A 24,224-nucleotide genomic window follows, 5' to 3' on the forward strand; every position below is an offset into this window, starting at 1 on the left:
TGTACATCACCAAGGAAGATTGTAATCCTGAAACATTGTTCTGTTCTATTGACTTTCTGAGACTGCCAAATAATTAAGTGCAAATTAGAATAAGTTGCTGGGATTTCCATGCAATACAACAGCTACTTTACTGAAAAACTGCAAGGCTGTTGGCTTAGGAAATTGACTTTTGTTTTCACTAGCTAAATGCTGTGTTGTCTACTCACATGTGGTACAGCTTTCAGAAAATTCATTGTATTTTCCAAAATAATTTGGTTTCTAATTGACTGAGGAGTTTTTATGGTAATTTAAAAGCTCCTCTCATAGTTGTCCACATACTTGGTATGGATGCAATGCACTCTGGATAGCATAGTCTTCAGTTCTAAAATAATTTCTTTATGGGCAGATCTTTTGCGTGCATGAAGTCCCACTGACTTCATGTTCTCCACACACGGAGCTAATCAGAAGATTAATATCTGTGAATTTTAGCAGATTTGTGTTAGGTATACAAGGAGGTTAAGTTTGCATTCAGCTGTTTAATAGAGTTTAAAAAACCCTGTTCATTCAGAATGTTAAATATACATTGTAGAGCTCCTAGTACAACTTTTGAGTGTTCAGAGATGCTTTAATTATACCATTACAGATCAGTAGTAGCTGGTTCTTTTGTTGCTCTACAATTCCTTAGTGCTCTGCTTGAAATGAACTAGCAGTTTTCTTAATGGACAGGGTTTCATCTCAGTAAAACCACTTTTTGGAGTTGGTGGTCTCAGAAGAAAGTCCAAGGATTGAATAAGGTCCCGATCCAGAAGTCAAACCCATGCAGACAGACCCCTACGCCTGCACAGAGTTCTACTAAGAATCACCACCAAGGTTTGGAGATCCAGTAACTTACTGACCATTAAGTGTGTGACTATCAGGCACAGTTTGACTGGGGGAGTATGGGTGGAAGGTAGGAGGATGCCTCCTCATTGACACCATGTGGAGTGGTGTGCACATTTCCAATCACATGGCAGGCTTGGGGTCATGTTACTCTCATCTCCCCACCCCTTCTTCCTTCTTCACCTTCAGAACCAGGCAGCATTGCCACGAGTCAAGGCTTGCTGAAGGGGCAATGGCGGGGAGCAAGCAGGTGAGGAGAGGGGAAGCTTCCTTTGCCATCATTCTTTGTAATCTGTAAATAGCAAAAGAAAGGTAGTCTCTGTGATGAATTTCACTTAAATCCTTTTTAAATGGAAAAGTGAAATGGCGCTCCCTTGACTTTGATTCTAAACGTTGCTTAGCTAGAATGAGAAAGGTAGCTGTGAATGCATGAAAAGCATTAAAACTCATTTGTTGAATGGTGTCACATGCTCTGTAATAAATATATTGTTTGTACTATTGCAGCTGGAACAAACAAGTAAAAGCATTGACTCAAGTGCCCACATGATCACCACCGCCAGGGTACCTGCTGATAAACCAGTACGAATTGCCTTCAGCCTGAATGACTCCCCAGGTACAGTTTAATTTATGGAGTAAACCACAATGAAATAATTGCTTTTAAATTTTACATGTTCTTGCCAGTGTTTACAATATCAAATGAAGTCCAATGTTATGGGTGGGTTTTTTTCCTGAGTGATAGTATGTGATCAGTTTTCCTGTCTGATAACTTTTAATGTTTCCATTAACAATTTCATTAGACTAAAGCCACTAGACTGACAGTTTAGATATTAGCTTTCTTTCAGTGGTTTGTGGAATATACTTAGGACTGTAATTAACTATTGCATTTACCTGCATATGCAGTATGTCTGATTTTAAGGAATTTTAAAACGAGAAAAGTAAAAGGACATTTTGTACTGAGGATGAGGCTAGAGCAGGAAGAGACTTTCCCTTCAGCAGGAAGGTTGGAAAGTGCCGCACGTGCCCACATTGGTGAAAGGTTTCAGGAAACAGATGCCACATACGGCATATTCCCCGAGAAAGCAGCAGAAATTTCACTGACGTTTATCCTGTCAGCTAGTGCTGAATAAGCATTAATTTCCCCAAATATACTCTGTATATACATGGACCCTTTGGCCTTTGGAGTACACTAATATTATTAGTTTGCACCTTAAATATTATTAAGGTCTAGAGAGCTGTTGCCAAACAGTAAAAGAATGAAATAAAGTAAATCGGAATCTGGGAAGCATCCCAAAAAAAGTTGGTGGTGCTGCTGCTAAAGGTGAGTGCCTGAAGTCAGGGTTGAGATGTGTTTATGACATGAAATATAAGGATCTCTGATAACGATAACTGAAACCCACTGTTGATGAGTGCTTTATGGGATGGTATGCATTGTAGGATAACGTGTGAGGCCACTTCCTGAGCTTTGTGTGAATAGACTCTCAGCTTGAATACAATTTTCTCATTTTAAAAGTATTTTAGATTATGCATTAGCTTTCCTAGCTAATCGTTGTATAATATTAATTTGCAGCTACAAGCCTGAAATAGAATCTCATTCCCTAAGCAAAGGAATTTCTAATCAAACATCTTCATATATTATTGCACATAACTTTCAGCTCATAAAGATGAGTGACACAGGAAGATTGAAACAAGGAATATAAAGAACATGTGGTTAGCTATGTGCCCTTTTTTCATAAATTAAAATAATCTGGTAATTACATTTTTATTACAGAAAGTAATAAGGACTCATTCTCATCTCTCAAGAGATAGTAACATGGCAAAATTCTTACAGGAATTATGGCAAAGATAGGTCTTGCAGAGAGATGTAAAAGAAAGAGGAGTGGTCTTACAAATTATGGAAAAAGAATGTGTATATGAGACACTGAAAACAAGTCAGGGAAAGCTGAGACCATGGGAAAATCAAAGAGGGTAGAGTGGTTTGTGACAAGAGACGACAGTAGGAAATGACAAGGTTGTGAATAGCTTGGGAGAAGAGGACATGAAAGGCAGGAAGCCTAGCTTCCTTAACATTGCATCATGTTTTATTTTTTACTTTTCTATCCTGCTAGAAATCCCAACCTCTCTCTTAACATTTAGAGGAATAAACTCAGTTACAGAAAGGTAATCTTTTTCTGCTACATTTTGTTAAACTTTTCAATAATTTTGAGTCCTTGTATATATTTTGAGTCCTTGTATATATACAAGTGCTCCTGCAGTATGCAATCCAGAATCTTTGTGAGTACTAATAAAACTAAATAGCAACGAATAAAGTGAGTGTCATGTTCTCCTCTGCATCACATCCCCTTGGGGTCTACCAGGAGGTCTAAACCAGCATGCTGTTTTACCACATCCCAAGAGTTCTGCTCTTGCTCTTAGTGGTAAGCCTGGACATGGCTATTATATGTGATATATTTAAAGAAGGCAAAGGAAATAAACCTATATCACTTTTGAAAATTTCCAGCAAACCATAGTTGAATCTAGAGAGTTCAAATAAGTATTTAACACTTTTTTTTAAGATGTCCCGCAAAAACATTTAACAGATAGACCTTTAGGTATTCCATACGTGGCTACTTTTTTTTTTCCTCCTTTTGTATTTTTTAAATCTTTTTTTCTCCTTGACAAAGATATTTGTTTTCAGTTTAAACAGGAGTTACCTGCTATAAGTAAAGCATCAGGTGAGACTCATGTACTCCTAGGGTATATACAAAAAGTTCTTCACCGTGGCTAAGTGGTAAGGCAATCTGTCTGACTTCAGCTTTTCCTTAAATTTTACCTCACTTGAAAGGCACAGTAGTGATAGATTTCACCAAGAAAGTCTTCATTCTCCTTCCGGGGGCTGTATAACTGCTTACTAGGAGGAACTAGTAGCACAACTAGATATAAAAAGGGGAAATGGAATGTTTCTTCTGAGTGGTGATTATCTCACTGGCTAGGATTGTAACCAAGCACTGGGTGTGAGGACCAGCGAAAGGAGAAACTGCTCTCAACTCCCGAGAAGAGATTATTTTGTGTTAACTGACCTACAAAACTGAAGCTAGCTTAACCTGAGTGTAGAAGAAATAATTTAATTGCGTTATATTATTTGTAAGTTAACACCTGATGACTGAAATCCTGGCCAGCTTTGTGCAGTATTTTTGATGTGAAAGTAGGCTGACCAGTTCCTTAAAAGTCTCAGGAGCAGCCCATCAGCGGGTGCTATATAAGAAGACAGTTTTATTGTGTATCTCTTATTCCTGTATATATAGATATCTATGTTTGGCTCTTTTACTCAAGTTCACTAAGCTGGCATCAAACATAGGTTGCCCAGGGTGTGTCTGCACACCGTATTGCGCCAGTTTGACTTAAGGTACTGTTTCAAATTACTGAATTTGAACACATTATTTCAGCCTGTCTTGTATCACTTGGAAACTAACACAAGTTAAACTGAATATGGTGTTCCAAAATTTAAATAAGTGTTCCCAAAGAGAAAGTTCATTGTAGTTTATCAACATGAATTTAATTAAACCAGTGAAATTCAACATGTCCTAATCCATATCACTAACTCTTATTTACTGAACATATTAATATACAATAATTATAACAGGAACTTTATTAAATTTAGTCAAGTGGATTTGTTTTGTCTAATAGTTCTAAGGGAAGGTTTATAGGTAAGCATCTCTTCACCTTCCCTCATAGAATAAAAGCTTGAATCTCACTGAAACGTTCTGTTAGTGACACGTGGTGATAAATGACTGGCTTTGAAATTATTAGTAATTTATTTTCTTTGAAATTAGTCTACCTCTGATAGCAGTCTCCAAAAAAATCACTGGTAACAGATGCAAAACATACATCTTCTAATGAAACTGACAGTGGAACAGTGTCATATTTTTGCAAGCATAGCAAATGACTTATTTTACTCTTCTTTATGCCTTTATTATCCTAGTGACCATGAAGATTTTTTTGCTTTTGTGGCTGATCGTGCAAGACTGTTTTGCAATGGTTACTCTTTCAATAGCAACCTCCAAATCCCTACTCCATCCTCATTTTGGTTGTAATAGCAACAGAGGCTTTCCAGCAGATAATGTATTGGTTGAAAACCAGTGGGAATTGCTAAAATATATGGCTAAAATTTGCAAACCTAGTTCCCTAAAACTACACCCAATCTACAAGTAAGTGTCTTAATCTTTGGGAAATTAGACAGGAACTTAGGTGAGATACCCTCAAAGGGATAGTGGTACAAGAGGATGCTTTAGGCTTAGGTGAAGGTATATGGAGTAGGAGGGTTTTGCTCTTACCTCTTCTGTTATGGGCTGTTTCTATTTTTGGGAGGTCCACAACCCTTGTTATTGAGCAAGGCTTCATAGCCTATTCCTGGGTCAGGCAGTGACCATTCCCCGCTATTTCACAAGTGAGGTAACTGCGAGGTTGCGTAAGGTCATGTCAGGCAGGGCTGTGAATAGAAGCCCGGGAGCTTCATGCAGCAGTGCCAAGTCACAGTCACTTAGCCACACAGCCTTCCAAGATGAATTCGATGAGTCTATGCTTGTCTGCCAGTAACCAAGGCTGAAGCTGCTGGATCTCGCTGCCCTCCTAGGGCCAAGACTGGACCCTGATACACAGATTGCCAGTGTTGTCCCACTGCGAGTTGCAGTGCTTGCAGTTGAGTTAGGGCACTTTCCCTGTGTAGGAGCTGATCCACTTACAGGATAACGGCCTACTTATGTTACCAATTTAATTCTTTAATTTAGGAGGAAGAGATCTGAATACACTTGCCCACGCATGTAGGAGAAAAAAATAGTACCTGATTGTATAATTAAAGACTGGATCATAACTCAGTTACTCAAGGAAGCAGAGCTGTGATTGGCATTTCCTAAATTTGAATGCTTGATTTAGCAACCTTAACGTGCTTTCAACACATTTAAATTTTTGTGTTCTATTTCTGTCTATCTTTGTTAAAATCCTAGAGTAACTGTAATTTGCGAGGTTATACTGCAGGTAAATCAGATGTTGTTCTTAAAGTGTTTATTCATTAACTATCACTCATAGCCCACAGTTCAGCTAAATGGAGCAGCCATATAGGAAGAGACTGGGGTGTTACACTTCATTGTACCAGACACTGTGTCAGTCAGACAGCAAAGTGTGAGGGATTTCACTCATTTGTCTACACGATGGAGGTCTGGGCTATTGGAATCACCAGAAGGCCAAAACATGGTTAAATAAGTGAAGCTTTCCAGAAAGCATGATCCATTCTCAAATGTGCAACATTAACATATATCAGGGGACTGAATGCATCAGGACACACTGGTGAGTAGTAAGCCTTTTGTATGAAGACAATCAGTCTTAATATAGTTCAACCTTCTAAATCAGATGGCTTGAGTGGATCTCTGTACCACACGTTAGAAGCCCATCTCACGTTTTTATTAATAGATGCTACCAGCAGAGAGACAAGAGCTCACCTGGACAGGGAAGGTTGAGCAGCATAGCCTTGCTGTCCTTACACACTTGCTGTCCTTACACAAAGCTGCCCATCACGCTATTTCAACATGAAGGAGCATTGACTGGGCATCATGTTTAAGGAGCTTGTTCTTTTGTTATGTTGTTAGTTTTGTTGTAGGAATGGTCAGAGATCTGGCTCTGACATAGAAGGGTACTTTGCCTCAGCCCAACTGGTGGAAAGCAAAAGGAGGAAGTGATTTCCCTGGAGACCTTCCCTCAGATGCTGTCTGTCATAATGAGAGTTTTCAGCAACAAGCAAAGAGAATGTATAAACCTGATGAAACAAACGTGAAAGTCAAACTATTCCAAACACATGAACCAAGTCTTTGGTTAAAAATACATCAACTGTATGTGCAGAGTGTTCATCTTGTAATCAGGATACAGGTCTTTACCTTTAGTGCACTTTTAAATATAGACCTTCAAAATTAGTTTTGGGATCTGTGGGAAATCAGGAAGTACTACTCGTTTAGAAATCGTGCAACAGATACTTTAACTTAGGTGGCTATAATGAAGTCCGTGATCTGACTCTCACATCACAGGCTGGTGCTGTTGTGTTTGCTGGGATGGCCATAACATTCATGAGTATGTTTTTCCTCCTTTCTTGTCATCTTTTGACCCAAATCTTGACTCATTTTCAGGTGCAGCAAGTTGCAGTCTCTGATTTTTTAATATTTTTATTTTTAAACAAAATATGTTTTCAACAAGCAGCTTCAATTATAAATCCTTTTTCTTCATGAGTGACAGGGAAGGGAGCAGTAAAATAGTGACCACAGGGGTGAGGTGCTGTTTGCATCTGGTGAAGAATCAGCCTAGTTATTTTCAGGGTTTTGTGGTACAGAAAAGCCACTAACTTTATTATAAAGGGGGTCTTTGATTATATCAGTGAATCCTTATAACAGTCTAGGTACTCATTAAATATTGTTAATAAATTGAGAAAAGGAGAAAAAGAGATATTTTTGATTTCTATTGTCTAGTTAAGGAGATGTAGAATAGAAAAGAACAAATACAGACAGATGAGATAGTTATGAGTGTTTTGATCTTCAGAATATTTTATTTGACATTTCAGACATTTTCAATATTTCTGATTTTCAAAGTTGTAGATTTTTAAGGTCAGAAGCCAATGTGATTTTGTCTGATCTCCTGCATAACACCCAGTATTCAAGCTTGTAAGGGCAATAGTGATTCTTTTGGAAGAAAATGCAAGAGTTTGTATGTTTCCTCTTGTCTTCATGAAAACATCCTCACAAGAGTTTTAGGAAGTGAATGACTGCTGTCATTTGCTTTCCCCTTGTGTGAAATCTAAAGGAGTTTAGTTTTTACCAAGTGATTTCTGTTGTTATTGTTGTCATTGTAACTTTGACAACAGTGAAACACAGACTGACCTGATGCAGTAACTTATTTCACTGGAAGCTGTGGGGAAAGCTTTTTGTTGTTCTTTTTTGTGGAAAACAAGATTGCAGTTAGCTGTGAGGATTATTGTTAATTTTTGTATACTAAATACTTCAGCTGAAATTTCAGAGGAGCCTAAGAGAATTAAGTACTCAGGAAAATTTCAAACCACTGAAGTCCCCAACTTTGCTCAATGATGTTCTGTACATCAGATGATGATTTAAACAAGTCTTAAACTAGCATAACTAAAAAAAACCCTAGCAGCTGTTCAATAGATGCTAGGGCAGGCCCATTATAAAATGTACTATGGTATGCCATAATGGTTAGGATACCAATATGTTCTATTTTTAGTACCATTGACTCAGTCACTTGAGTTCAAAAAATAAGCAGGGAACATCTGTTTATTGAAAGGATTTCCTCTATAGTAATTTTTTTCTCTATCCCATCCTTTTTAAAGTATTTCCAAAGTGTTTTTTTCTCTTCAGAAAAGAATCCAATATATTTCCTAATATTCTGACACTGCATTAATTTTGTTTTCTTATTAATATCTGATGCAGTGAAAAAATAGTTGTCGACTGATGCTTCTTTAAAATTCTTGGGGTTGCTTTTGCCTTGTTTTTCTTCAGTTAAAAAAAGTTTGAGGTCCCTCCTTAAAGCTACTGTACCAAAGACTGTAGTGCTGGAATTGTCAAAACAAATAGCAGCTTAACTGCTGTCCGACTCTGGTCCAATATCTCTGTCAGAATATTTAACAGCTATTCAGCCAAATATTTGTAGAGCAGCTGTACCCCTAGTCGGCCTGAGTCCTATTCCATCCTTCCTTTTAGCCTTGTCATATGATTCATCTCTCTTCATTTAGAATATTAATCTATTTTTAAATATTGTACAAGAAAGCAAGAGCAAATTAAAGGTAAACACTTGCATATCAGCGTGATACGATTCTATACCATTAAAGCAATTTAAGTATTTTGCAGAGTGGATGTGTGTGGGACTCGGTGTGAAAAATTAAGTTCAGGGGGTGGGCAGATATGACTTTTTGATAATACTAGCAGGACCCCACCCCATGAAAAAATAAAACTTCACTTTGTTTCCTGAGGAAGTTCAAAAGCTTTTGGTTTTGCCCTCTGTATCACTTGTCTTTTTTTTGTTGTTGTTTTCTCTGGACATCCCAGAGGTGCCCAGCTCTAGTTATGTTAGTTAAAGTAAGGCTCTGACCATATGTTAGCAACTGTGTCTATTCTTCATAGGATAAGGTGACTTATTTTATTTTTTTCCCCTTAACCTACTTTGCTGTATGACCACTGAGGGCAGGATAAAGGGATAACAAATATTTGACAAATAGTTTAAATCCTAGTCTGTACTCTTTAAGAATATTCAGAATCCTGCTTAGATACATGGTCCTCTTAATCTTGATGGGGTTTTGTTGTAGTGTACATGTCTGCCAGCATAGAGCAGGTTGCAAGATCTGACCTATGTTAGCAATTTTCTCCTACGAGAGCCATCCTTGTTTAATTCTGACACATTACAAATAACTGACTCTGTAAGCTAGCTAATAGTAACCTTCTCTTCACCTCCCGTAACCTGTAGTAAGATGTATAAACAGTCATCACAATGCAAAACTGATAGTGTGAAAGTCACTGGGAAAGAAATATTGCAGTGGCTAGCTGTGACGCTACCAAGTATGATTCATATTTCTGATCTCAGTCCAGCTACTAGTGGGCAGGTGTCCACATCACAACACTGACGTAACTGGCACAGTCTGTCCCACCTTTGCTGGAAGCCTGTACTAAAAATAAAGAAATAAATAAAAACATGTTTGGCTTGCCTGTCATGAATGAACTAACTCTAGCCCATAAGGACTGTTATCTACAGGTTAGAGCAAAGACATCTTTTTGCAGTGTGGAGAAATTTGTGGTGCCTTCCCCATTATAATCACATCTATGTAGGTAACAGTCTTCTAGTTCTGGGGCTGCCAGGCTGGTTTGTGTGTTCTTGTGATTGCCTTTGGGTGGTGGGTGAAAAGGTTTTTATTCTTGTTGGTTTAGCCCTGGTAAGTCATTGTATTGTGATGAGTTCAAGTAATAAACTCTTTGGTAGTAAGGATGCTGTCCTTGGAAGGTTCTTTTCTTTGAAGTGTAATGGAGACCTCAGGAAGAAAGATTGTTTGGATTTATTGTTTTTATTAAATTATCACATGTTCTGCTGTGCTAACTGGCTTTGTTTTGTTTCTTAATCACTGCAATACAAAATAGGCTTTCTGTCTTTCCAGCAGCTAAACATTTTCTTATTGCCAGCCCCCTAGTATTTTCAGATTATTAAGGTATCTCAAGTGTAGAAAGATAAGCAGATGAGGAGGTGTTTGCAGGATCCTGATATTATTGTGAATATATGCAATGTAGAACTACATTAAACAGAACAGATCATTTGAAATGCCCTTTTTGGTAGACATTGACTCTTAACATCATGATTACTTTTTAGATGATGCTTCCTCTGAAAACTTCCCTTTGGCATTTCCAGAACTAGATCAGCAGCTGCAGGTAAATTCTTTTTTTTTTTTTTTACTACAGTTCTACTTCATGTTCACTATATTTGTTATGATAAAAATCCTCTGTTTGTTACACTGAGGTGAATGTTTTCAGTGGTGCTTCTTTAACCCATTAACATTTAATAAGATTGTATATTTCCATAGAAGAAAACATTGTCTTTTCAAGATCTGCAGAAAAATTGATTTGATATTTTTATCCAATTGCAGGGAAATTACTATTCTAACAATGTCATCTGCTTTTTAAGTATTTTCACAATTCCTGTGCACAACACAACACATACTGCTACACTGCAATGAAAAGAGTTCTTGTGGTTTTGATGGGAGAAGGAATGAGCCAAGTATTATATTCTCATACCAACAGGCTGTGCTAAGACCAGTATGATCAGCTTTCTCTGAAGCATTCGACAAGAATGCAAAGGTGTATTTTGTAGCGCCATTTTATCTCTAATCTTGGGTAACTAAAGCCAGTCATCGCAATTGATGAGAGCTTCCTCAGAGTTACTCTAGTTCATGCCGCATAGCCAGCAACCCTAGCAGGTTTCTGCAGACAGTGCAGAATAAAAGTGTTGAATCCTTTTGTGACCAGTCCGATTTGTCAGCATAGCACAATGGAGCACCGATATACTGGACAATCAGATGGCAGTTGATGGCAACTCCATGGTTCACCAGGCACAGAGCCAGTTCTGTATCCAGGGATTATTTCCCTTTCCTCTGTGGTGGTTCTGGAGTGTTTGTTGGCTTTTGTAAACTACTTCAGATCATCTGTTTCCCAGGAGCATTTAGACTTCCTCTGATATTTCAATATGAAGGCAGTTGTTTCCTGAGTGTAAATTGAGAAAGGCATTAGCAGACCGTGTTGTCCAATGATGTCATCCTTCCTGTCCCCATCGACCAGTGAGACAACACTGGAGGGCTGCTGACTTAAAGGACTGACTTTTCTCTCCTGCTGCTCTCATCAAAATGATGACTGATGAAAGAATGGAGGATGACAGAGGCTCTTCTTGCTCTATCCCTCTAATCCTGAGAACAGGCGCAGATTCTTTAGGTGTAACTAGGAAATATTAAAGGAATGAATAGCAACCTAAGATTTGGGCTGAAAGGAACAGGGTAGTATGTTGGCCTCTTTATTCCACTGGTCTTCCAGTGCAGCAAAGATGATTGATATTTTTTTCCCTCAGAAGAATTCAGTTTGGGAAAAGCAATATTGTTTCATGGCTGAAGCACTGAATTGAAAGTAAAGAAGTTGCATTCTCTTTCCAACTCTGTCAATGACACATTGTGTGATCCTGGAGGACCTGCTTCATCCCTCTACTCATCTCTGAAATTAGGTTAATAATTTTTACCTTTTCTGTTAAAGAACATTGAGATCAGTGGGTGAAGACTGCTCTAAAAGAGTAAACTATGATTATCATTACTGCTGTTGGTCCATAAAAACAAAATTACTAGTGTTAGATGTAGGTACTTTACAGGACAAGTGATCTTTTTTTATTAGGACTTTTATGACCCATTTCTGGAACATATGATGTACTCTAAATGTGTAATTTCATGATATACTGAAATAGCTCCTCTGGAAGCATTCAAGTCTGCTGGATAAATAATAGCCCTTCAGTAAAAGTTTTTTAGGTACGCACTAGAGCAATTCCACTAAGTATACCCTCTTGGTCTGTTAAGTACCTGACATTTTTTTCAAGAGAACCTTCCTTTACTCTCATGATCTCAATATGATAACAAATTCAAAGAAACAATCAAAGGCTTTGATTCAGATAATGTTCTTTTTATTATCCTCCAGAAACTTTTTTTGGTAATATTGAGATAGTTGAAGGGATAACTTATGAGGACTATCTGGCTGACTCAACCACTCAAATGTATGAAGTTAGTGGTAGTGCTTCATCCTTTAGCTTTTCAAGCTTATGTGCATATTTATATTTAGATGCCTTTATGTTCAGCCAGAAGCAGTTAAGTCAACACAGGGTTCTGAGCTGATGCGGAGGTAGCAGTGCATTTAGCTTTATCAATGAAAACTTGATTTTTCTTGCTTTTGTCAATCTGGATCACAGCTCAAAGTTATAACTATTTGATGTAATTACATTATGTTTATACTACTTTAAAATTTCAAACAAGTAATAACTGTAACAAAGTTACAATTTACATTTTCTGATTAATTACTTTTTTAAATTGCTATAATCCAGACTGCTAAGGGTGTGTCAGCCCTGTATATCATGTGGTTGCAATTTGCGTTAACTTAGCCATACTGGCTTTGAACAGGTATTACAGAAGCAAACTACAACAGGGGCTTTACCAGGACCTGCAGAAGTACTGAATGGTGGTGTCCCTTGTCATTCCATCCATGCTTTTCTCTATCCCAAAATTAGCTAGTATAAAGCAGCACATATGAAGTGACATGTAAACGAACCCTTTAATCAGCTGTGGCATAGCAGCCTGAAATGCTTGAATTTGTAAGAATGCTAGTACATATATTCATAATAAAAATATCATATCTAGAGCCACAAGATTTTCATCACCATGCCATAAATACAGTCAAAAGCATTTGTCTTTAATTTAAAGAAGCAAACTATAAATGCAGGGTAGGTGGCTATATAATAGGCCCTTCAAAAAAAAAAAAAAAAGAAAAAGAAATAATAATTCAAGGTTTCAAACATACAAAGGAAAATTTTGAAACCTGTTTTAAAAACAAACAACAAAAAAGGCCAAATTAGCTGATCTTCAAGTTGGATTTTGAAAGCAGCTCGAAAGCTATGTAAGTTCACCGAGTGACTTGGAAAATCAGAGCCTTAGAATTTTATGTATGCAGGCAGCAGACCACAGCCTGAGTACCAAGCAATTTGCACCTCCGTTTTAGGCTTCGAGCCCTTCTCCTTCTATGTTAGGCCCTGGCAGACAACTTGGCTGTTTGAGCAGAATTACCTAGTGTTCCCACTTTTCCTACCACAATCCTACCATACCTACTCCCCAGGCAACGGTATCCGATGGCAGGGCAAAATTCAGTGCAGCCTCCCCCTGTCAGGGTAATAAACCCTGCTGTCCAAGCACCAGTGCCAAATTCACAGAGGTAGAGGTAGGATTGGCTGGAGAATAGGTATTTCTAGGAGACTAATTGCAAATAGCTAATTCTCTATAAGGACTCCTACTAGAGGACAATCCAAGTTGAAAGCTACAGCTTCTTTCTGAAGGATAATAATGATCTGTCTAGAGTTCTGATCTACTAGGTAAGTTCAGACCAAAAATGTGATCTTTTCCAATAACCTTTTTGAATGTTACATTTTTCTGCCACTCTGAGAGGAAGAAATTCCAAGAAGAAATTTGTAAGAAAATAATACCGATTCTGTAACTCAAAAGTTTTGCCTTTTTTTTTTTTTTTTAACTTTAAAAAAAAAAAAAAGTATGGTCAACCAGACACAAAAGCCCTACATATGAGAACATAGCAGTTTATGCTATATGCAGGAAAAGCCTGGTCTCTTGCAGCTTTATTATTAAAATACTGCAAAGAAGTTCCTGGTATACTACCAGTGAAACAAAGCTCGCATTAATAAACTTCTTGCTTTCAATTCCTTTTGTTTGCAGTATTGGAAATTATTCTCTTCCCAGTGACGCGCGACACTTTGAATGAGGATAAAGCACTTGCTTCTTTGGGCTTCAGTGTCATTTCCCCGCCACCCTTGTGAGAGCAATGTGGTGGGTAGTGCAGGGAGGGTAGGCTTGCTACATGTGTCAGTTTGTTATTGGGAAATGTTAACCTTTGCCTTGTGTGAAAGTTGGACTGGGCCTTGGAAGGCACTTCTTTGATTAGCTGCATAGTGGGTGGTGGCCCCTCTGACAGACACTCTACTACGGGTTATCTGCTATATTTAGACACCTACATCAGCATCTAAGGCCTTGTTGTTTAGGTCACTGAATATAGAGGAAGGTATCTAGTGTTAAGTACCCACATTACTATGCCCTGTGTGCTGTGTACTGTTCCAGCATTTCCTGTGACTTGCTCAGTTCACCTTCCTCTTCTCCATCAAAGTCTTTATTTCAGCTGGGAGTTTGATCCTGAAGAGGGAAGAACACAAGCCACATACAAATGCACAGGGTGTCCTGTAATTCTTTATCATCTCTTCTCATGAAATCATGAGCTTGAGAGGCATTTATGTAATTTTTTGTATTACAAATCTGTTGAGATCAATGAAGTTAGATGATCGTAAAATTGCTGCAACAGAGAAAAGGCTCCAACCATTTATACCTGTTTGTTAAGTCAAGGGGTAGTTTTTCATGCTTTCATGGGAAATGTCTATACAAAAGCAGCAGTGAAAATATTATGAAAGGGACAGTTTGTTCTATATGATAGAAGCATTTAGCAGAAATTTTGTTTACTCTGGAACTTTAATAATGGAACTATTGCTTCTGCTGACTGCCATGACTCATTAGACACATACAAATTATTTTACAAAGTTTAAAAGTATACTGTGTGTTTAAAGAGTATGCTGTGTTTTTTTAATATGTATTAAATTCCAAGAGAATTCCTAGAGTACTGTGGTACTCTATAATTAGATTTGGTAAGTCTCCTGTAGTGCTGCTGGGATAACTATGATCTTAGATTATGTAAGACATGTCAGAACATCATACTAAGGTTAGAAAAGAATGGAAAATGTCTCAGGAAAGGAGAGCAAAGATCAATTTCTCTCATCCAGTTGTCTTGAATTATTTGGAGGAAAAAGAACTTCTTACTTTCACAGTAAAACTAGACTAGACTAGATATATCCTAGACTAGATATCTGAAACTGGTTGAAGAGTTCCAGTTGCACAACAAAAAGTAACTGCAATGTGCAGCTATCACTTTTGCTTGGAATAATGTGGTTTCTTTGATCACGGATGAGTATACAAGGCTGTATAATGAACATGGGCCATGTGCAAAATATTGGCACTGAACTTTCTGGTTTTCCAGAATAGTTTAGCTGAAAATTGCCCAATTTATAAAAAGTGAGAGACAACTGTTTAATTAGACCAGTGCTAAAGGCTGCCTTCTAGACAAGTCCACATGGTCAGCTGGCAAAACTGTATGATACAATTTTTTCTTGAAACTTCAACCTTTTCAGGAGACAGTTTTGATTTTTTTTTCACAGTAGAACCAAAAAGTAAATGCAAACAAACAAAGGTGAATTAAAAAATAAACTGTTCTAAAGTTTTTGAACACTTGGGTGACACTATCAACTATACAACTTCTGTGAATATGGAATAATGATGTTCATATGGCAAGGCAAATCACTCTTTGTCATGTGAGTGAAGCAAAAAAATTACTAAAAACTGTCCTTCTTTGTCCCCTGGCAAAGATTTTAATTGGAACAGCTCCTTTAACCTGCCTTAAAAACCAGGCAGGACCACTCAGGCTCTTTCTATTTCTTCATGAACTGCCTTTTCATATCATCTTCCAGCATCTTTCATATCTGGATTCCAAACAAAAATATAAATAAACAGTGTATATGTCTTGTAAACGTGTACATATATATGTGCAGTTACAGAATAGCCTATAACAGGATCTCTTAGTGTTTACTTGCTGGATTTTGTAGAGTTTGTCAATGTCACAGTGAGTTATTCAACAAAATACAAGGGAAAATCAGACCTTGTTGAAAATCAGGCATAGTAGGATAGACCACTAGTACGACTGAAAGCTGTAGCTTTTGTACTGCCTTTGTGAACAAAATCAGAGATGCTGTATGCGCATATTTTGCCAGCACAGGAAAATGAGAGTGGATAACACTGAAGCCTGAAATAAGCAGGATTAAATGTAGCAACTGCTGCCATTAAATATAACTTTATTTGTATGGGCTGTTTTTTGCTTATGTAGCAGGTATGCTTTTATATATATTAATTTATGGACAGGCAAGATACTTCATGAAGTAATAAATTCAGGCTGTCCTAAGGAGAAATTAAAGTCTGGCTGTTGGCTTCTGAGTGAAAAAAATATATACTACAAATTGAACTTAAGTCCTGTTGTAATTAGTCGCCTGGGTAAACTAGCAAACTCTTACCAAAAACATAGTATGCAGACTTCATAGATGAAAAGTGCTTTCTACTGGGAATTCCAGTTCTTTTTCTCTGCCATGGGAATGCCATCAGGGCAGCATCTGCAACACTTCTCATGGCCTGACCACAGGCATTCAAAGAAGTCATTCCAGGTGGAATGGGGAGCAGAGAAAGACTACTTGGATAAGCTAGGAAAAATGGAAATTTCATCTAGGATGGCTCAGAGGAATGCAGCTTTACCAAGACATAGGTCTTGGAAAGTACATGAGAGCCTTCTGTAAGTACACCTCAAGGGTAAAACAGGTAGGACAAAGAACCACCATTTGAATGAAGGATAGTGCTGACACAATGAAAGACTCTACAAATCTGTCTTCCATAAAAGCAAACTGGAAATGCCAAAAATGTTTCTAATCCTTGGTGGGGATCTGGGCCAGTCTTGCAGTTGAGACAGGGGACTCCAGTTTTTCCAAAACAGAGCTGGGCAAGCCTGTGAATTGCAGGATTTGCTTCTGATAATGGAGTACTGGACTCACTGATTTTGCGGGTTCCTCCCATTCCCATTTAGATGAGTATGAGGTAGCCCAGTAACTGTTACTATTCTATTAGTTTTCTTTTCTGTGAAAATATGTTAATACTGTAAACGTCTGCTGTCTAGTTGGAGCTACCCCTTTGGAACAAGCAAGTTTTGCCTCTGTTTCTGCATTTGTTTTTTAGTAGTTTGCCCTGCCATCTTCTGAAAACACTTCTTTTGGTGGGAACAGATGTATCATTAATTCTTTGCACTCTTGTTTATGTCAGAAAAGTAGGCTGTTAGACATGGGTAAAATAATTTCTCCGTGCTTTTGTGTTGGCTTGCATTTTCTGGTGGGTGGCAAAGAACTGATCAGACTTGTATCTCTTCATTTTTTCTTGTGATTGCAGTAGAGATGTTTGTTAAATAATGAATGCATAAGCCTTTTTCATGTCCTACTGGCCAGAAATTACTCATGGACACCATGGGTACTATCTCCAAAACCTTTATTAGACATTTCAAAATTAGAAAAGAGCAAATGAAATTGTCCAGTCATCTAGTCATAAAAAAACATAATCAAATTTACATTTGAAAGTAAAAATACACTGGAAATTAAAAAAAGTTCTTGATATAGTGCTTAATAACATCAGACAGGATTGAAAAGAATTGTATGAACAGAATATTAGTAAACTGATTCTATCTTTTGTTGTCAGTTTATTTTGAGTGATAAAATATCAATGTAAGAAAAAATGACACTGAAGAGGAAACAATGATAGGAAGGGGTTTGAAAGTCAGCAACTGGTTCTAAGTGGGAATTAGATACTAAGTCTCAGCATGACTAGATAATTTTTAGCTCTCTATATATATCTTTTGAGTGGGAAGCTGGAATATAGAAACTGAATGCTGCTTTAATTTTTAAACTGGTTTAAACCAGCTAGATTGTGGAAAGTAAGTTGGAAGCAAAAACAAGGGTTTTTTTGCTTTTGAAGTATCACTGTTTGGGGACTTTCCCTCGGATACTGTTCAAAATTGTTTTATTGTGACGCATTTGTTGTTTGCTGATCTCTGGTAGATACCAGAGATGCTACTTTGGCTCACCCTTGCATTCTTGGATTAGAGCACTGAGACTTCTATATTCTGTCTTGTTAAATTTGTGCGTATTATTGGGGTGGCTATATGAATGGTGCTATTGCTCACCCACATTGAAATGCAATTAAATACCCTTTCCTGGGGACCAGATTTATCAGGTAATGTACTGCCCTTTCCCTGGGGTCCCAGGTTCTCCAAGCTCAGAAAGAATGAAACAATGTGCTGTGAAACAGTTCTGCCACAGGATTTTTACATTTAGAATATGGAAAATGAGTGTCTGTGTTAAAATTTCAGAGAGGAACCACATCATCTACAAGTACTTGCAAGGTCCATACATTAGTTACATCTGTGCATTAGGGTACATCTGAAGCCAATTTACCCTGCCTTCCTGATAAAAATATTTTTAATCTTTGTTTCTGAATATATTTAGTAAAATTTAAATTTCCAGTTTAGCTAAAACAAAGGTTTACAAGATCAAAAATAATAAAAGTCTGAAGACTTGTGCTTTTCTTTTCCTAACAAAGTCATTGAAGGAGTATTATACTACAGAGAAGAGTCAAAGCAGGACAACAAGAAATAAAAAATAATCTACTTATATTGTGAAAGGCAATTGGATGTTCTTTAACTGGACAGTAAAGGAACTATTTTAAGTGCTTCCTTTTGCTTCAAACAGGTGGCTGAAGTATGCTATTTGGAGTTCATTTACAGTCAATTGATTCATGGCTAATAACTTAAAAATACTACACTTCCTGAAAGTGTTATAGCCAAAATGTGACAGTCAAGCCTGAAGCCTGAATTAAGTTGCATTATTTTTAAGGAACAAAAAGCACTGATACTTAACCAAACTGTATTTTCAAGATCTTGGTTGAAATTCATATGAGGAGTCCCAGGACAGAGTGGTTTTATTTATTTATTGCAATAATGAGTTTATTTATTATCTCCAGTGTGCATTGAAAAAAATATTAAAATCTTGCTGCAATAATGTTGGTATTTAGCTTAGGAGGTACAGTGCATTTGCCTTCACTTTGTCTTTTTATCTGTTTTTTTTTAAATTGCTGTCATCCTTCTATTCTCAATCTCATCTCCACTTCTCATGGAAATTTAAATCACTTTGGAAATGTAGCTGATTTAATTCTTATAACATTTCTGCTAAGTATATTCCCTTCTACAGGAAATAGAGATGTAGATAAACTGGGTATGATCTTGAGCAAAACTACTTACAGCTTGAGGCATTGTTGGGGTAGAACCCTTCATGAAATCTTGGCTGCACTGGAGTCAGCAGTATAACTCCTGTTGAGTCCAGCAGAATCAGACCTAGTGTCCCAGTTCACAGTCCTGTCCCATTTAGTAATAAACTGGAATAAGCATTGCATCTATGAAAAAAAAAAAAAAGTTTAGTTAGTAGCTTTCCCTGTCTTTTCTTCTCATCTTGGAAATTGGAGAATAAGAGCTTGTTTGCACTCAGATTACCCTTCTGCTCAGTGCTGCAGTTTCTGCAGTGAAAACATGCTGATGTATTCTATGGGTCTGACCAATGCATCAACCTTAGCATTCTTATATGACTGTAGCTGAAAAAAAGGGAGGTAAGGGAGAAATCTTTCTTTGAACAATCTTTAGGGATACTTTGCAAAGTTGACAAGTAAAGTTCTGAAAATCCTTACAAGGTTTGAAGGTTTATCCATATTCTTATGCAGGGAAGTGGTTTTTTCCCTTCTGTGAAAGGTCATCACTAGGAATATTTGGCCATATCCTGCAGTTAGGGGGAAAAAAAATTCTTTAAGTATTCTCACAAGAATTAAGATAAATATTCTATCTTTCAAAATATGTGTTTTTTCACAATATTTCATTCAAAAGCAGTATATATATATATATATATATGGGTTTTTTCTCTTTTTTTCTTAAAGCCACTGCCTCCTTGTCATGACTCTAAGGAATCTATGCAGGTGTACAAACAGCACTGCAAAATAGCAGAAGAGTACCATGAGGTCAAGAAAGAAATTGCTCTGCTGGAAGAAAGAAAGTGAGTAACTTTCCCAAAGTATTTACTGTTGTATAGTCTCTTTGTAAAATTCTGTTTTAAACATGAGGGTTTCACATGATATTTTCTGACCTTATACCTCTGCCTGATGGTCACAGTACAGCACAACACTTAGGCCATTGGTCCATAGGATCAACTGAGGCCACTAACAACACAGAGTTGTCATAGTTCTGCACCCTCAGTTATACAGATGTCCCTTAAAACCTTCACTGACAGCCTCCAGGTCACATAAAAATCTAGTTCAGCTCGCGAGAGTCCTCTTTTTAGTTTTAGGGAAATTTTTTCAATTTAACTTTACACATTTTAATGAAGAACATAGTGGATCCTCAGTTATGTTTAGAGTACTTGACAATATTAGTAAACATTTCTCTGTGAGGTGCATTGTCTCTATGTACATTGACATTTTAGGTGTTCATATACAAAGTGCTTAAGCTAGAGACTTATTTTCTTGTCTATGGCCTGTACTCATACCCGTCATCTTTGCATGACCATTAAATGGCAAAGTGCACTCTGTTTCTCTTGGTCCCTTTCCACAAGAAACCTGAAAAAGAAATTCAGAGAGAGGGAAGAGGGTGAGTAGTGAAAGTTTTTAACAGACAATCAACCCCAAGGAATAACAGTTACTGCTAAGTAAAATTTCTCTTTCAAGTGCTTTTTTATTTTCACATTCACACTGAAGGTGACTTCAGGCAGTGCTGCCTTCCTCAGGGGCAGTTACCTCAGTGTCGATCTCTGAGACTTCTTGTGAAAGTGAAGACCACACCATCATTCTTCCAAATGCTGCTTGAACAGAAACATTTTTAATATAGGAACAGGGGTTGAAAGAGCTCTGTTGCAGAGTGGGCTTTGACTAGAAGGTGGAAAACTGTATCTGTTTCACAAAAATCTTCAAACAGCTGACCATGTGGTTTAGCCAAATTTGCATCCATGGGAGTCTTCAGCTGCAGAAGCAGGCTGATGGGAGGGAAACTGGTGAAATCCTGCAGTCTTACAAGTAAGATAACCGAAGATCTCCTTGAGTCCAGACTATGCAGGGTAAGAAAGTGAGACTTGTCTGATGTTGATGGCTACAGGCACAATATAGTTGTTGCTAAAGTGTCAGAACTAGTTGAGGCTTCCCACTACAAATCCCCTTCCACCATAGGACCTGCATGGCTCTCAGTTGCTGACAGACCAGCACAAAAGCTAAAAAAGAAGTAAAAATAACCAGAAAATATTAACACTACATTGTCCCAGTGTTGGCATTTGATTCATCATTAAACTTGGCCAATCAAAAGTAATTGATGTTTTTAAAAAGATGTAGAGAAGATAATTCAAATAATTTTGCAATGATTTATCAAATATGATTGTCTATTATAAGCTGCTTACATGTGTATTTAGCAACCAAGTGAACTCAGTGGAAACCATGTGTGTTTGTCTTTTCTGAAAATCCAAATGAAATATAAAATATGAAATGGTTAGATGTATAAACTCAAAAAGTAGCCTTGGATCATTTGGTTTTTAGTCTACTAATATAAATACATTATTATTACTGACACACCCCTGAATCAGTTATGCACATTCATGAAGAAAACTAGACTCACATATGTATTTCTGCATTTACTAGAATGACAAAAAATGCTGTTTGAATGCATTTTTGTTTATCTATGGAATCTGTGGTACTAGCTAAATTAGAAATATTTTGCTCCTTGGGAATGGCAAATACATGCACAAAATTGTTTACCTGAGCTCAAAACTATCCTAATCAACCTCTGAGTCCAGAAGTCAGCCTCTCAGCAGTGGTAATCTTGGATGAATTAAGGGGCTTCAGGCTGGCATTTTCCTTCATTCCACCAGCGGATGTCAACAGTGGAACAATGTGAGGAAGCTTCTACCACTGCTACCTTTGCTGAACCTGTTCTGTGGACAGAAGATTTTATGCCCCAGTAAACATATATTAAAACAAGAGTGTCCGAATAAGGCAGCAAATAGAACTATATTATTGTGACTCTTATGAGCATTCTAATTACATATCTGTGGCCTAGATATTCACATGCTGTGTAGCTGTGAAGTACCTAAACATGACAAATATCAGTGCAGCACCTTCCACCACCTTCCAGATCTCTTAATCTGAAGAAGTGGTCCTACAAGTACTGGCATTGAATATGCTTAATTTTTTACAGGTTGGTGCACTGTGGTTATTTGATTTTGAAGTTTAAAAAGCTGCAAGTACAGCTGAAGCTTTTTTCCTCCAGATGGGAACTATTTCTGACTCCTCCCTCCAGGTAGATTCTCAATTTTGTAGTGTTTTGGAGGAGGTCTTACAATAGTGTCTTTCCCCTTTTGGATGTCTTTCCTTTCTGTAGCAGTCTGTTTCTCTCAAACCTTCCAGAAACTAATTGGGACTTCTTCACCGCCTGAATTTTGGTTGAAATTGGAAGGTGTATTTAAAAAGTTATTAGGACACATATACATTTACACACATGTAAGCATACAAAACCTGAACACATTAACCTTGCTTTTTATATAAAACTGGACAGAAAGAGAGTATAAGTATGGAGGTGAAGGAGTAAGCAAGAAGTAGAAGAGAGTTTTGGTCTAGTGATCACTGATGTATATCTAAAAATGTTCTCAACAGTTACAGTTTGAAAGTTAAAGGAAGTCTATGGAGTAGAGTATGCTGTATGAAGAGAAGAGTGGGTTACAATAGCTGGGGTGTCATGCATATTGAATATTCCATTCTCAGAAGGGAAGGATGCTTTGACTTTTCTAAAAAGTCTGATTAGATGCACAACTTTTAGCCTTAAAAGCAGTTATAATCAAATTGAAAAGGTGGAGTTTGCAGCTTTCTGAAATTTGCTCCTGTTGCAGGTGTCTATCTTCTACATTTGAATTTGAATGTATGGAAGTAAAGATTCAAAATTGCCTAATACATCTGCTATCTATTGTCTATTTCTTTTAAATATTATTTTGATAAAATGGACAAAGATAGAGTTTCACCCCTTGCAATGGGAACAAACAATCTGTGCAGTGTTCTTCAGTGTACATCTTTACCAAAGGCAACCAGAAGTGCTGTTGGATGGTGCCCTGCCAGTTCTCCAGACTTCCTCTCCACAGATCAACTCACCTGTGGAATTAAAATGTCAAGTCCCACCTGGCAGTGTCTGCACCTGTGATGCCTACTGGTAGTACATTGTGCACACAGAATACTGAACACAACGATTGTCAGGAAAAGAGCAGAAAATGGATTGAGCAAATATTTTTGATTTGTTGTCTAGGAGGAAGAAACAATGTTAATACAGGTATTGGAGCTTTTTAGTAAAACAAAAAATGGGATACCATTCATTCTGCTTTAAACAATTTTTGTTCCAACCTCCAAAGTTCAGTGTAACCTTTTATACATGAGATAATACATGCAGGTATATTTCTAAAGGAAGTATCTTTAAGAAATAGGAAGTCGAATAACACTGTTTTAAAATAGTCAAAAACATTTACTCTTTTGAAACTTTTCAAATGCTTTTAATTCTGCTTAGCTTGACTTGTCTCTTACTGTAGTGTGAGGATCGAGTATGGCCGAAGTATAGAAAAGCAATGGTGTGAAGTGCCAAGGGTTGCTTCTCATCCAGGCAAGAACAAAGCTTATTTGCCCCTTTCTCTTGTATGCAGTGTAGATGGCAAGAGAATGTACTAAGCTGGGAGTGGAAGAAAAGACAACTATTTCACAGGAAAAAGGAAAATATGAGAGAGAAAGGGAGGTTGCAGGTTCAAAAAAAGGAAAATCAAAGGACAAAGCAATAAGAAGGGGAAAAGAAGTTACTCAGGAAAAAAACAAAAGGAAGCAAGAAAGTGAAAGAATTTAAAAGAACATTGGGTAGATTTTTTTGCTAGCATAGATCATCATAGCTTTGTTTGCTGTCTTCACTCAAACTCTTCCCATTTATGCCAGCAATATGTAGTACAAGGGACAAAATCACTCTGGAATGGGAGACACGATCAAAAAGAAAGAAAAGGGTGTGGAAGTGAGAACACACCACATTTAGGTCACAGAATGTAATTTAATTTATGTTCCAGAAACACACATGTATTTCCATAACAGATGTTTTTGAGTATCTAAGTTTGGGTGAAAGGGATGGGATGGCTGGTTATTTTGAGCACTTGTTATATTGCTATTACTAGATAATGACCCTGGATTATGTAGTTAAATATTAGAGTTGCCATGGTTGCTAGCTATATCTTATATTCTTAGCAGTGGCTGGTTTTCTCATTTTTCCTCCCCCAGA

At 37.3% G+C, this 24,224-nt stretch overlaps 1 protein-coding gene across 1 annotated transcript in view; it reads left to right on the forward strand.

Annotated features, from left to right (window-relative positions):
* The first annotated feature begins 1,055 nt into the window (after positions 1–1,055).
* Positions 1,056–24,224, forward strand: part of MAP3K7CL (MAP3K7 C-terminal like) — a 28,354-nt gene continuing 5,185 nt past the window's right edge. Inside the window, exons 1-4 of the mRNA XM_074814081.1 lie at positions 1,056–1,108; positions 1,363–1,471; positions 10,237–10,295; positions 19,832–19,947. Of these exons, the coding sequence (XP_074670182.1) occupies positions 1,091–1,108; positions 1,363–1,471; positions 10,237–10,295; positions 19,832–19,947 (302 nt within the window). The 5' untranslated portion in view covers positions 1,056–1,090. The remainder of the gene's footprint in view (positions 1,109–1,362; positions 1,472–10,236; positions 10,296–19,831; positions 19,948–24,224) is intronic.

Source organism: Strix aluco, chromosome 2, assembly GCF_031877795.1.
Source record: "Strix aluco isolate bStrAlu1 chromosome 2, bStrAlu1.hap1, whole genome shotgun sequence".
NCBI lineage: Eukaryota > Metazoa > Chordata > Aves > Strigiformes > Strigidae > Strix > Strix aluco.